The sequence below is a fragment of the Peromyscus leucopus genome, chromosome 3, assembly GCF_004664715.2.
Source record: "Peromyscus leucopus breed LL Stock chromosome 3, UCI_PerLeu_2.1, whole genome shotgun sequence".
In the NCBI taxonomy this organism is placed as follows: Eukaryota; Metazoa; Chordata; class Mammalia; order Rodentia; family Cricetidae; genus Peromyscus; species Peromyscus leucopus.
In genome coordinates this window covers 142,626,567-142,639,613 of record NC_051065.1, presented here as the reverse complement: position 1 = coordinate 142,639,613, position 13,047 = coordinate 142,626,567, and the positions used below count along the sequence as shown (strand labels likewise).

Genomic DNA, 13,047 nt, shown 5'->3' with positions numbered 1-13,047 from the left:
TTTCTTTCTTTTTTACTTTACTTTCTTCTCTCTCTCTCTCTCTCTCTCTCTCTCTCTCTCTCTCTCTCTCTCTCTCTCTCTCTCTCTCCTCTCCTCTCCCTCCCTCCTTCCCTCCCTCCCTCCCCTCCTTTCTCTCTCCTGCTCCCTCTCCCTCTCCCTCCCTTCCCCTCCTTTCCCTTCCTCTTTCTTTTTTGAGATAGGTTCTCACCGTGTAGTCCTGGCTGACCTGGAGCTCACTACATTGACCAAGCCTAGAATTCACAGAGATCTGCCCACCTCTTCCTTCCTAGGGCTGGGACTAGAGGCCTGCACCACCACTCCTGGCAATAACTAGGGCCTCTAATATTTCCCAGGATCAAAGAAACATACCACCACACCTGGTAATAACTGGGGTTTCTAATGCTTTCTAAGATCAAAGAAAAACAGTAAAATATGATACAGCACAAGGACCACCAGATATAAACTGAATGCTGGCAAGAAATCCGTTGATTTTAATTTCTGTGGTATCAGTATGTAATCAAAACTGATCTCCAGTTTCCCTGTTTATAGAAATTGGAGGATTGGGAAAGCTACTCACAAGGCTTAATATTGCCTGTGTGCTATAAACATAACCAACATATTGTTTCTGTTTCTTTGTTGTGAGTTCTGCTCATTTTTTTTTTTGCTTTGCACAGCTGTTGAGCACCACAAAGATGTAGTAGTGAGTGCACTGTTCTGTCTCACTTTCCAGAGCAAAATATTTGAAAATCTTACATAGCATAAGAGTTGAAGTTTAAGTCTAATAAAAAAGTGGTCTGAGGTGAATCAACATCACAGCTGAATTTAAAAACATCTTATATTCTCCACTGATGTAATAATACAATGAATACAAGAAAATGAATAAAAGAAATTTAATGACATAATTTTTAAAAGTCTTCTCAGACTAAGGATCATCTACATTTTGTATTTCTGGTTCACTAGACTTTTAACTTCCTTCTTCTCCAGTGTCACCAGTAAGAGACTTCTAAAGTTACTTTCCTAAACTGCCAGGCACAAGAGCAAAGTTCTCAATATTTGATCCAATGGTTGGATTTTAGTAGTTGGTGACCTATTTAGTACATTTAGTTAAAAAAAAAACAAAACAACAACCCAGTGGCTCTCATAATTGATGATGGTGGCTGAGGAGAAATTTTTTGTAAAAGTGGCATTTTATGTGATTGTTAGGAAAAGCAGCAAATGCCAGAATCAGGGTAGCTTTAAAGAGATATGGTCTTTATTTGGGAATATGATAGGTGGATTTGATAAATCACACAAATTAGCATTTGTGCCATATTTTAATCGTATTATACTTTTTATGTGAATGAATGGAGTTTTGTTCCACAGAGTAGTAGCAATGCGGAGCTATGGGGCTGGAGAGAGGGTTCCGGGTTTAAGGGCACTTGCTGCTCTTGCAGAGGACCTGGGTTTGTTCCCAGTACTCACATAAGGCAACTCACAGCCATCAAGTTCTAATGGAACACCCTGTTCCTGATTCGCTAGGCACCCACATGTACATGGCACACATACATACATGCAGGCACATGTATACACACAGAAAATGAAAAATACTTTTAAACAAAGAAATTATACGAATTTTGAATATAGAGAAATGAATAAAGAAAATTAAAAATACGATGCTGAAGGAAATCATGTTTCTTCAGAAAATCTAAGAAAAACATAGGTTGATACAATGTGGGTCAATCCATGAAGGACTGCTGCTTACCCAGTGTTTTTGGTATAATGGTCCAGACATATGTTTTCTGTTCTCCAGCCTGGAGAACATCACTGCCATTGGTACTCAGGGTGTTGCTATTTGCTTCATAATCCTCAGATGCTTCTAGCCGAACAGAAATCTGAAAACAGAATAATGACCACAAGGGTAGAACTTTAAGCTTTCTCTCTCCTTTGCCTGAAATTCTATAGTTAATCACACAATGGTTTCTTCAACATCTTCAAAGAACCTGACATTTTTCATCTTAAGGTTTTTTTTTATTTTAACTTAGCAAAATGAAAAGATGCCCAAGGATTCATTCACAAGTTCACAAAATAGTAGAATGTGGGTCATCACAAAGTGTCATTCTTACTAAAATTTCAAGTCATTGTTGTGTGTGATTTAAAACCATTATTTCTGGGGCTGCAGAGTTCACTCAGAAGGTGAGAGAGAGCACTTGTTGCTTTTGCAAAGGACATGGGTTCAGTTCTCAGCATCATCATGTGGCAGCTCACAACAACCAATAAGGTCAATTTGAGGGGATCTGATGTCCTTTTCTGAGCTCTGTGGGCACCAGAAATGCACATGGTGCATGTGCATACATGTAGGCACAACAATCATATTCAGAAAATAAAATTAGAAATTTAAATAATTATTTCTAAAGATTATAGAAAGAAATGACTTCCTTATAGTATGAATTTTCAGTTGTTAATAGACTGTGGTGATATTTAATGAAAAAAATAGTGAATAATTTAGCCTGCTGGATGTTTGTCTCCAGATTAAAGGAGGTGACTTACCTCTACACATGTGGTCAGGTAGCTGAAGACAGTGACTACCACGTCACTCTGTTCATTTTGAACGACAGAAAAGGGTGAGGAGATTTCAACGAAGAAGGGCTGGGAGATCTGTAGATATGCTTTGGGTGAGATGCCAAAGCCAGCATCACCGTTCACACAGAAGGCGCTGGCCTCCCATTGGGTTATAGTATCGGGGACAAGGAATGAGACATTTGCTGAACCTGAGGAACTGAAAAGATAGGCTGTGGATGACACATGTCCTCTAAGTGACAACCCGAGTTTATGCAGGACACACACAAACACAGTGACTGAAGGTTTGGAAAAGACTTCAGGTGTTTAGGTAAGGCACTGTTACAGAGCCCTAGTTGAAGTGTCTGTAGAACAGAACCTTAGACAAGTCATGTTTCTATAAATATCTTTTTTAAAAATTTGAGGTAGCATATATCTACCTGCATGAAATTTATAGGAGTGAAGGTTTGGTGGGAAAGTAAAGTTTACAGAACAAATTAGCAATCAAACCATCAAACATGTGATCAGGATGTACATCTGAAGGACTTTTTTTTTTTTTTTTTAAATAAATACCTCACTACTTTATTGCCCAGGACTAAAAGTTATCAAATCAAGAGAAGAAAAACAGAGATAGAGGCATACAGGGGAGAAATCTGTTTAATAAAAACACTAAGAAGTAACAGAACAATAAAACTCACTCTACACTGACGAGGTCCCATATCCAGGTCTTGGGGAAGTGTGTCCTGACTGTCTCTTTGATGGCCAGTTCTGCGTGGTTGATGCTGTCTACGGCATCACGAACTAAAACGAGAGATGCAAAGAAATGACCTCTGTAGAAAGAGCAAAACTATGTGCTGGACTTCAGTGCCTCATGCCTAGTTAAGCTGTGTGTGTGTGTGTGTGTGTGTGTGTGTGTGTGTGTGTATGTGTGTGCAGTATGACCACCTGTGAAGGTGCCAGTGGACAGGTTGATTTCCTCACTTGCTTTTCTCTCTTGACTTCTGAGGCAGGGTCTCACTGAACCTGCACTTAGAGTGTCAGCTCGACTGGCTGGCCAATAATCCTCGAAGACTGCCCATCTCTGCTCCTGAGCACTAGGTTGACAGACAGATGTGCACTGGAGCACTAGGGTGACAGACAGATGTGCACTGGAGCAGTAGGGTGACTGACAGATATGCACTGGAATGGCTGGCATTTAGGTGGGTGTGAGGGATTGAACTCAGGTCCTCAGGACTGCACAGCAGGTACTTTACCTGCTGAGCCATCTCCCAGGCCCTGGAGTTGAGCTCTTAACTAGATCAGGCCTAGTATGTCATAGCATGAGGTGATACAGAAATTTGCTCCTAGGGCTTAATACTGATAAAATCAAATATCAGCTATTTTGATGGTCAAATTTCTGTATTTGTTTAAAAGCAACACCAAACAACAAATCACCTACAGCCAAATCTGGATGAATTAAATCTCTGCCCTGACTCCTGGCTGACATGCCCGTACCTGCCAACTCTGCCCACTGGCATTATTTTTGTGGAAAATTTCAGTGGTATTAATAGTTTTAATTCTCCAGAACATTTTCCTTTACAAGAGTGGCCTGTAGGCTGCGTGTGATGCACTTAGTCAGTGTTTTACATCAAAATAGCCGCTATAGAGCTGGACGTGGTGGTGTATGCTTGCAAACCCCAGCATTTGAGTCAGGATAATCAGAGGTTCAAGGTCATCCTTGACTACATAACAAGTTTGAGGGCAGCCTGGGCTATGTGAGATCCTTTCTCAACACAAACAAGTAAGTGTTGTTGAGCTGTCTTACACCATGTCTAGTTGCTGCTTGCGTTATCCTGTATAGTTGTCTTCATGTCTATTTTGAGGCCAGCCTGGGCTACAGAGAAAGACCCTATCTTAAGAAACAAACAAACAAAAATTTAAAAAGATAATGGGCTGGGCGGCAATGGCACACGCCTTTAATCCCAGCACTCAGGAGGCAGAGGCAGGCAGATATCTGCGAGTTCGAGCCCAGTCTCATCTACAGAGCGAGTTCTAGGATAGCCAGGGCTACAAAGAGAAACCCTGTCTCGAAAAAAAAAAAAAAAAAAAAAAAAAAGGGCAGAAACTCTTTTCTTCTTCTTCTTCTTCTTCTTCTTCTTCTTCTTCTTCTTCTTCTTCTTCTTCTTCTTCTTCTTTCTTCTGTCAGAAGCTAATTATTCTTTATGGTCAAAGCTATTTCCAGCCTGTCTTGTTGAACAGTGGTTATTCTAGTTCCTACTCCAAACCATCATAAATCATCTACAATATCTGTGTTTGACATGGTTTTATCTTATATAGACCCAATCCAAAGAATTCTACTGAATGTTACTCTAACAGGAAATTCTAGATTACCCACAGGCAGAAGCAGCCAGAGCGCCCCCGCCGTACATCATCACTGGTTCTCTTGGGTCATCAAATGTCCTCAGCAAGTGCAGGTTTTCCTGGGATGAACACAGTTCCGGTTTCCGGTAATGGAAATTAGTAAAGATTTTCAGACCTATGTCCTTTCAGAGAAAGAAATGAAAAGTTTTACATTACTTTCCTGAGAAAACCATGAAAGGCCTACAGTCACAGTAAACAGACAATAAATATAATATTTTCTGTGTTAGCCATGATCCAGTGCCATAGAAATAAGTCTCCTTAATTTGACTTACAAAAAAATTCATAATTTGGAAGAAAACCAATAATCACTATTATTTTTATTATTATTAATGTGCTAATATTTTCATTTTTCTCCACTTATGCTTAAGGGAATACAAGAAATCAGCACCACTACTGTCTTAATTAACAGCAAACATGCATGTATACATGCACATGCATGTATACACACAGTGCACACACAGTAAACAGCAGAGTTGGGACTTGAACTAAAGCTTGTCTGACTCAGTGTCCTCTTCTTAAACCCTAGGATTCTGATCATAAAGATCTTGGATGACCCCTGAGCACATGTAGCTGACAGCCTCTGTTTATGTGGAATACAGACTGTGAGTTATCTTCTTGTTTTAACTATTGATGCATGAGAGGTATTGCAATACATTGAACACCATCTCATTGCTTCTCATCTTGGGTTCCATGATTTTTGCCACGTAATTTCTTTCCAGCAAACAGAAAAAAGCCAACGGGATTAGCATGCCTTTTTTTATGAGTACTCTGTCAGCACAGTATAGAAAGAATCTGCACAGTGAGAGAGACATGGGATGGGGGCCTGACCACTAAAGCTACCATAGGGATGTTCTGCAGACTTATCTGTGTGATCTTACCCTGAGAAGATTAGCAATGTCTCCATCCCGAACATTGCTTGCAGGTGTATAATACAGTCCATTGTGGAACAATTCCTTCTGAGGGATGCAGGGGCCTACTTTATCATCATCCAGGTTGAGACCGTGGTAGAAATAACCATATTGATAGATATTTGGGAGCAGGTTGTATACCTAGGAGAGGAAGATATGGTCCTTGGTGATTTTAAGCATCCCTCGCATAATTATAAGATTGGAAAAATTTGTGTCATAATGGTTTATTTCTGAGTCAACTTTCCAAAAATTTAAATGAGGAGACTAATTTTGTTTTAGTCCATGCTATTTGCAAGCTTTTCTGGCTGATGGTGCAGGATTTGGGATAGCAAATAAGCATGAGGTCTTGGAGAACTCTTGGTTGTTCCAAAGCCTAGCACACAGATAACTACCCGAAGTTGTAATAGTTGAGCTCTCAGACCTGGAGGGTGATGTCAGCTGCTTGAATCCAAGTATTAACATATTAAAACCATCCAGCTAAAATCAGCATCAAGGAATGAAAGGAATGAACAAGCAATCAAAGCACTTTATATACCAGTATGAAAATATTCTTATGAAGCCTGGTGCTATGTGCAACAAATATGCACCAATAAAAAAGTGAACAAGGAGTGAGATCAATGACTTATACTTTCGCCATTGTGAGGGATGGTGACTATCCCTGTAATCTTCTAGTTGTTGGTAGAATTATGCATGCCATGTTCTGAAAGACTGAAAAAAATCGAGGGTATGTAAAACTGGAGGAAAGTGTAAGACACTACATGCACAAAGGGAGAATGACACAAAGAAATGAGAAGAAACACATATCAAATTAACTCTGGTTAAAAAATACTCGGGGTTGGGGATTTAGCTCAGTGGTAGAGCACTTGCCTAGCAAGCACAAGGCCCTGGGCTCGGTCCTCAGCTCTGAAAACAACAACAACAACAACAACAACAACAACAACAACAACAACAAACACTCGAACAGCTTGTGTCACAACATGAACCATCTTCCCTGGACACAATAGCTCCCAGGAAATGGGAAGGACCTGGAGTGAAGGGGCCGCTTCCATTCACTGAAATGCATGACTGACGGGGGGGGGGGTGTTTATCAGGTGGGTATAACTGATGGAGAACAGTGGTGTGAGCAGAGGAGAGCACTGGCCCTCAGAGCTGGTGCTGAAGGGAAGGGAGGATGCAACAGGATAAAACAGAGGACACACCGTAGCTAATGAAACTTCTCAGCCCAAATGATTATCAAATAGAGACAAGCATTCCTCAGGTATTTCAGAATAAAGGAAATATTCCCAAATTGACACGCAAGGTATTTTAAAAAACCACGAATCTGAAATTCAACAAAAAAAGGGTAAAAATGGGCAAAAGCAAGGAAGAAATAGAAATGACAAAAACATCAGACATGAACTCTAAAGATAAAGACCCCAAGAAAAAAACGACTGACAGAAACCATCCATTGTTTATTTGCTTCTGTTTTCTGAGTGGCCGTGAACTCCTGTGTCTGCCTGCCAAGTAAAGAGGATACAGATGCACACCACCACACCCAGCACACCAAGCTGATAGAAGAGAGATAGGAAACAAAGGAAAAAAGAGAGAATCAAAGCAGGTCACAGGCCAGCACAAGAGCATGAGAGCACATCAAAAAGAGCCAACACATGAGTGAAACATTTCAAGACAGGGAAGAATGAAAAAATGCTTAATTTTAAAGTCATAACTCAGGCTAAGCTTTGAATTTTCCTCACACAATAAATCCTCAGTGATATTTTACTAAAATTTATGAAGGGGCGGGGGAACCCTCCAAGGCCCCCAGGCAAAAAGATCAAATAACCTAGCACAGAAAATAAGTTAGTCTGACGGCACAGTTCCTTAAAACAATGTTCACGGTGAGGTATGGCGGGGCAGGGTTCTCAGGAACCCTAAAGAAAAGCACATCGTCCCTTAACCTGTCTTTCACATAGTAAGGCATTGTGCTTTATTTTTAAAAGTTTCTGTTTGTTTTGTTTTTTTGAGACAGGCCTCAAGTAGCTGAGGTTGGCCCTCATCTCCTGATCCTCCTTCCTCTACCTCCCAAGTGCTGAGGTCACAGATGTCCACCACCATGCCCATCTTCTATGTCAAGGCTTTAGAAGAATGATTCTGAGGATGAAAGTGTCACAGAATTCATGTGCCCTTCTGAGGAAGCTAGCAGAGAATATGATTTAGGTAACCAAAAGATGACTTGGAAATTGGGATAGCTCAGGGAACAAGAGAGAAACAAAGTTCTAAGCATGATACGTTCTCCAAGGAAGGAAAGATACAACTTTAAGATGTGAGAAAAGGAAAGAAGGAAGCTGTCAAGACTATTGATGGTTGAGCTGGTCACTGGGGGAGTCAGCGGCTGTTACTTGGAATGACTGCCTGGGTTTCAAGGTTAAACAAGAAAAAAGTGAAGTCATACTATTCTTGAGAAAGTTGTTACAATAAAATTTCAAAGCTGGGTATGATCGTGCACACCTCTAATCCCAGCACTCAGAGGCAGAGGCAGGTGGCTCTCTGTGAGTTTGAGGCCAGCCTGGTCTACATAGCCAGTTTTAGGATAGCCAGAGCTACATAGTGAGTCTCTCTCTCTCTCTCTCTCTCTCTCTCTCTCTCTCTCTCTCTCTCTCTCTCTCACACACACACACACACACACACACACACACACACACATATATTCATAGGTATAAAATAAGCTGATAATAGGAATGGCATCTTTTTTTGTTTGTTTGTTTGTTTTCGAGACAGGGTTTCTCTGTGTAGCTTTGCTCCTTTCCTGGAACTCGCTTTGGAGACCAGGCTGGCCTCGAACTCACAGAAATCCGCCTACCTCTGCCTCCCGAGTGCTGGGATTAAAGGTGTTCGCCACCACTGCCCGGCGTGAATGACATCTTCTTAACACACATAAACATTTCAAAACTCATATCTGAGCAGAGCAATACACTGGAGGGTTTTATAAATTAGAAATATTACTGAACATGAAGCAGTATAACCTAAAATAACAGAGTAATCCATGATAAATTGTCTTTTACATGTAATTACAAAAGTTCCAGTATGTGAATTTTTGGCACAAAAGGGTAACTGTAAACAGAAGAAGAAGAAATTTCTGAAAAACGAAAATGGAGAAATCACTACACATTGGGGGCTACAGGGGGTTGAAGGTGGGGAGCAGGGCTGGGAACAAAGTTTAGCGATGAAGTCCTTGCTCTGCATGCACCCATTCTGGCTCCAGTCCACCACCACAGCAAACAACAGACAGACAGTGACAGCGGAGAAAAAGGTTTAGACATCTAACCTGCTTTACTACACTGATGTAAGCGACCGATTTTTAAAATCCTGGTAAAAACAGCAACAACAAAATATAAGTAAGAATAATGTGGCAGAGCATCAAAACCCAAACCAAACCAACCCCCTACAAAATCCACTTTACATGTAGCTGATAGCTCAGCAAATAATGGGCCAGCCGGTAACTAATAAGGAAAAAAGTATAAAAATATAATTAAACATAAAGGAACATAACTGTTGATACAGAGAACATATTTCTTAAGTCATAAAGACTTCCTTCGTTTTCCACAAAACCAACTTTTATAAAACAAGCATGGAAAGTTGTGAAGAGACTGTCCTACCTAAGTCACTAGGAGCTCAAGTTCCACTGTGGTTTCTACTTAGGTAAGAATGAGGAGAGGATGCTGCTGTCCCCATGATGGAATACTGTGCTGGAATCATGCAAGGAGGCATGGGAAGGAGGGAGAGAGGGAGAGAGGGAGGGAGGGAGGGAGGGAGGGAGGAAAGAAGGAAAAGGGAGGGAGTGTGAGAAAAAGAAAACTTTCTACTTGATGGCAATGTAATATACAGAAACAGAGAACCAATGAAAATATAATTCAATTAATAAAGGAATTTAGCAATTTAGCAAAATGTAAATTATTATTCAGAACAGCTGCTGGGCACATAAGTAACAATAGAATATGTAGGAGAAAACCTTTTTTTTTTTTTTTACAACAGCAGCAGAATTGTTATGACACCCTTATGTGACACCCTTATGAATAAACAAAGAATTTACATATGAAAACTATTTACACTTTAGTTCATAAGTGACAGAAAAAACCATACTTGGAAAAATAAAAAGCCAAATTCTGAGTTAGACTATTCCCCCATCAGGGGGCAATGCTAAAGTTAATTTGTAAATCCCAGGCAATCACAGGAAAATACCCATCAACATTCCCTCCTTGAGCCAAAGAAGTTAGAAGTAAGTTGATATTAAAAATCAACTAGAAGAGCAAGGGGTGGCCTGGAATTAAGAAGCTTGGAGTTCCCTGGCCAAAGGAGTTGATTCCTACTGAAAAATTAATCTTTATCATTAGAGCTGTGGGACTGACATAGGAAAGGAAAATCCAGTGGAATGGAATGTAAAACTGAGAAATAAACATAATAAATAGAAATGCAGTCCAGGGCCGTGTCTCCTGTCACTTGAGCAGAGATGACATGTCAACTGGATGTATTTTACCTAAAAAAAGATGAACTAGACAAATATTTCATATTCAAGGAACCAGGGCTCCCAGAAAAAAAAAACAAAAAACCGTTTTTAAGGCTGGTACAAAGAAGATAAATATAGGCCCGGGTCATCCTGGGCCAGGAAGTTAGTGATAGCTGAGAATATAATCTGACATTGTCAGATTATAATATACTTATAATCTAATATAAGTATATTGTAATATACTTATATTATAATCTGACATTGTCAAAGTGCACAGAGACAACTGAAAAACTCTCTCACTGCGATTTTAAAATACCGCATTGTTTTAGAGCTCTTAACCTGTTATAATCATCTATAGTGTTCTGCATTACTGTGAATGCTAGACAGGAAACTCGCGTAGTTAATGACCTATGCTAGTAACTGAGGAAGGAGCACAGAGGCAAAGACTGATGCTTTCAAGAAGTCCCATCACAAGTAAAGGTATCCTGCGAAGGGCAAGGCGTGCATCCACCCAGCTCGGGGACACGGAGGAACAAGGGTGTTTACCATGTCGGGTGACAATTCTTGTTCAGGTTTCAGCAGAAGGACACTTTTGTCCACTGCTCGCAGGGCACAGAAGGAGTCAGGAGCTGCTTGAAGACGTAGACGGGTGGTGGAGCCAGGCAGGTCCTGCTCCTTTGAGAATTTTATGCTAACCTGGGGTAGAGGAAGGAAAGCGATGAGGATAGAGATCATTACACACGAAGAAAATGCGAATAAATCTTGTCGTTTCCAAACAAATCATGATATTCTCCTGTCCATTCTCAGTTCCCTGTAGGAATATCTCCTTCCACCATGCCCCAGCTTCTCATGATCAGGCATCTTCAAGATAACTATTCACGACGCCCATCCTTTAGTAATTTAACCATGAGATTACTATGTAAAGATTATGAGGTGGTCAGACAGAGACAGGGCTGTCAAAATGGCTCAGTAGGTAAGAGTGCTTGCTACCAAGCACTATTAGTAGCTTGAGGTCGATCTCTGGAAGCCACACAGGGGAAGGAGAGAACGGAGTCCTGCAAACTGTCCCCTGATCTCCACACGCTCACTTCATGGGCATGCATGCATGTGTGCATGCACACACACACACACACACACACACACATACACACTCAATAAGCGAATGTAAAGACCAATGTTACAAAGGAGGTGGCAGGAAGCAAAATGCTCACCCTGCTGATATAAGAAGCATCACCTTGTTTTTAAAGCACTTGTCAATGTGGAGTCTGACACTATCGGCAACGATTTCCCCACCGGGGTGGAGGGTGTAGACGAAGAGGACAGCCTCTGGTGCCAGATCAGCACTGATGCTGATTGGGAAAGAGAAGTTTCCACTCCAGGCTGTGGAAACAGGCAATTCACATACGACATGGTGTTGGCTTTAACTTATATCTCCGAGTTTGCTTAGATGAAAGAGAATGGTTTGTGGACAGAAAAAGTAAACTGGGCCTTCTTTAAATGCAAATAAGATGTGGGGACTTATATGCAGACGAAGACGATATTACAATAGGAATGTCTTAGACATCACTCTATAATATACAGGATTAACTGGTAGAAATGGTACCAGCTAATTCTTGTCAACTTGACACAAACTAGAGTCACCTGGGAAGAGGAAGCCAATTGCCTTCATCTGACTGGCCTGTGGGCATATCTATAGGAACATTTTCTTGACTAATGATTGATGTGGGAGGGCCCAGTCCACTCCAGTTTGTGCCAGTTCTGATAACTAACATAAGAAAAACTATATACAAAAGTACAGTAACTATATACAATATATACAAGTAATAAATACCTAAACAATGTCTAGTTCATTTGTATTTGACAAATCAGAGAAAATAATTCCATTATCTAGCCTATTGTATCTAATTCATATTCTATCCTAATTAATCTTCAACTATAACTAACTAATCTTCAACTCCCTCAGAGATCCAAGAAGGAAATAATATTAGCTAACAAAATTAAAAACAGGAAGTACATGAAAGCAACTTCCAAACAATTGTGAATTGACAGAAACAGCCAGCTGCTTGGACAGTCACCTGAGGTTTCTCCACAGAGTTGAGGCATCATCTTCAGCCTATAGGCTTAGCGTATCTGACAGACTCATTTGTGAAGTAGGATGTAGATAGAGTTGGGAGGTATAAGAAAGCAGGCTGGGCAAGTCGGTAAGCAGTGTTCTTCCATGATCTCTGCTCCAATTCCTGCCCCAGGTTCCTGCCTTGAGTTCCTGCCCCCAATTCCCTCCATGATGGACATATAAGATGAATAACCCTTTCCTTTCCAGGTTTCTTTTGGTCAGTGTTTTATACAGCAACAGCAAGCAAACTAGAACAAGATGATATGATAGAAAGGTAGCAATCTCCTTGTTCAAACTATTCCGTATGTTATCTCAAGCCATGCTATCTACTACCCTCCAACTGCAAGTGGAAATAAGTGCCCTTCCTAACTTCTAGAAAAAAGCATGAAGATAAGATGCATATTTCAAAGCAAGTACATCGTATCTACCTTGGCTTCTGACTTCTTTCTGTCCACTGAGGAAGATGCTTCCTCTCGCCATCACCTGTACCAGACAAAGAAAACCCTCTGTGAGTATTGCTGCTAATATCATATCATGTCATTGTGGACTGACCCTGTGTGAGTATTGCTGCTAATATCATGTATGTCATCGTGGACTGACCCTGTGTGAGT

General features: G+C 40.7%; 1 protein-coding gene across 1 annotated transcript in view; it reads right to left on the bottom strand.

Moving 5' to 3' along the window:
• Positions 1–13,047, bottom strand: part of LOC114701403 (ovostatin homolog) — a 43,110-nt gene that overhangs the window by 17,962 nt on the left and 12,101 nt on the right. Inside the window, exons 13-20 of the mRNA XM_028881490.2 lie at positions 12,865–12,919; positions 11,558–11,703; positions 10,870–11,019; positions 5,814–5,984; positions 4,910–5,057; positions 3,234–3,336; positions 2,527–2,755; positions 1,742–1,871 (exon numbers count right to left, since the gene is read on the bottom strand). Coding sequence (XP_028737323.2) covers positions 1,742–1,871; positions 2,527–2,755; positions 3,234–3,336; positions 4,910–5,057; positions 5,814–5,984; positions 10,870–11,019; positions 11,558–11,703; positions 12,865–12,919 — 1,132 coding nt within the window. The remainder of the gene's footprint in view (positions 1–1,741; positions 1,872–2,526; positions 2,756–3,233; positions 3,337–4,909; positions 5,058–5,813; positions 5,985–10,869; positions 11,020–11,557; positions 11,704–12,864; positions 12,920–13,047) is intronic.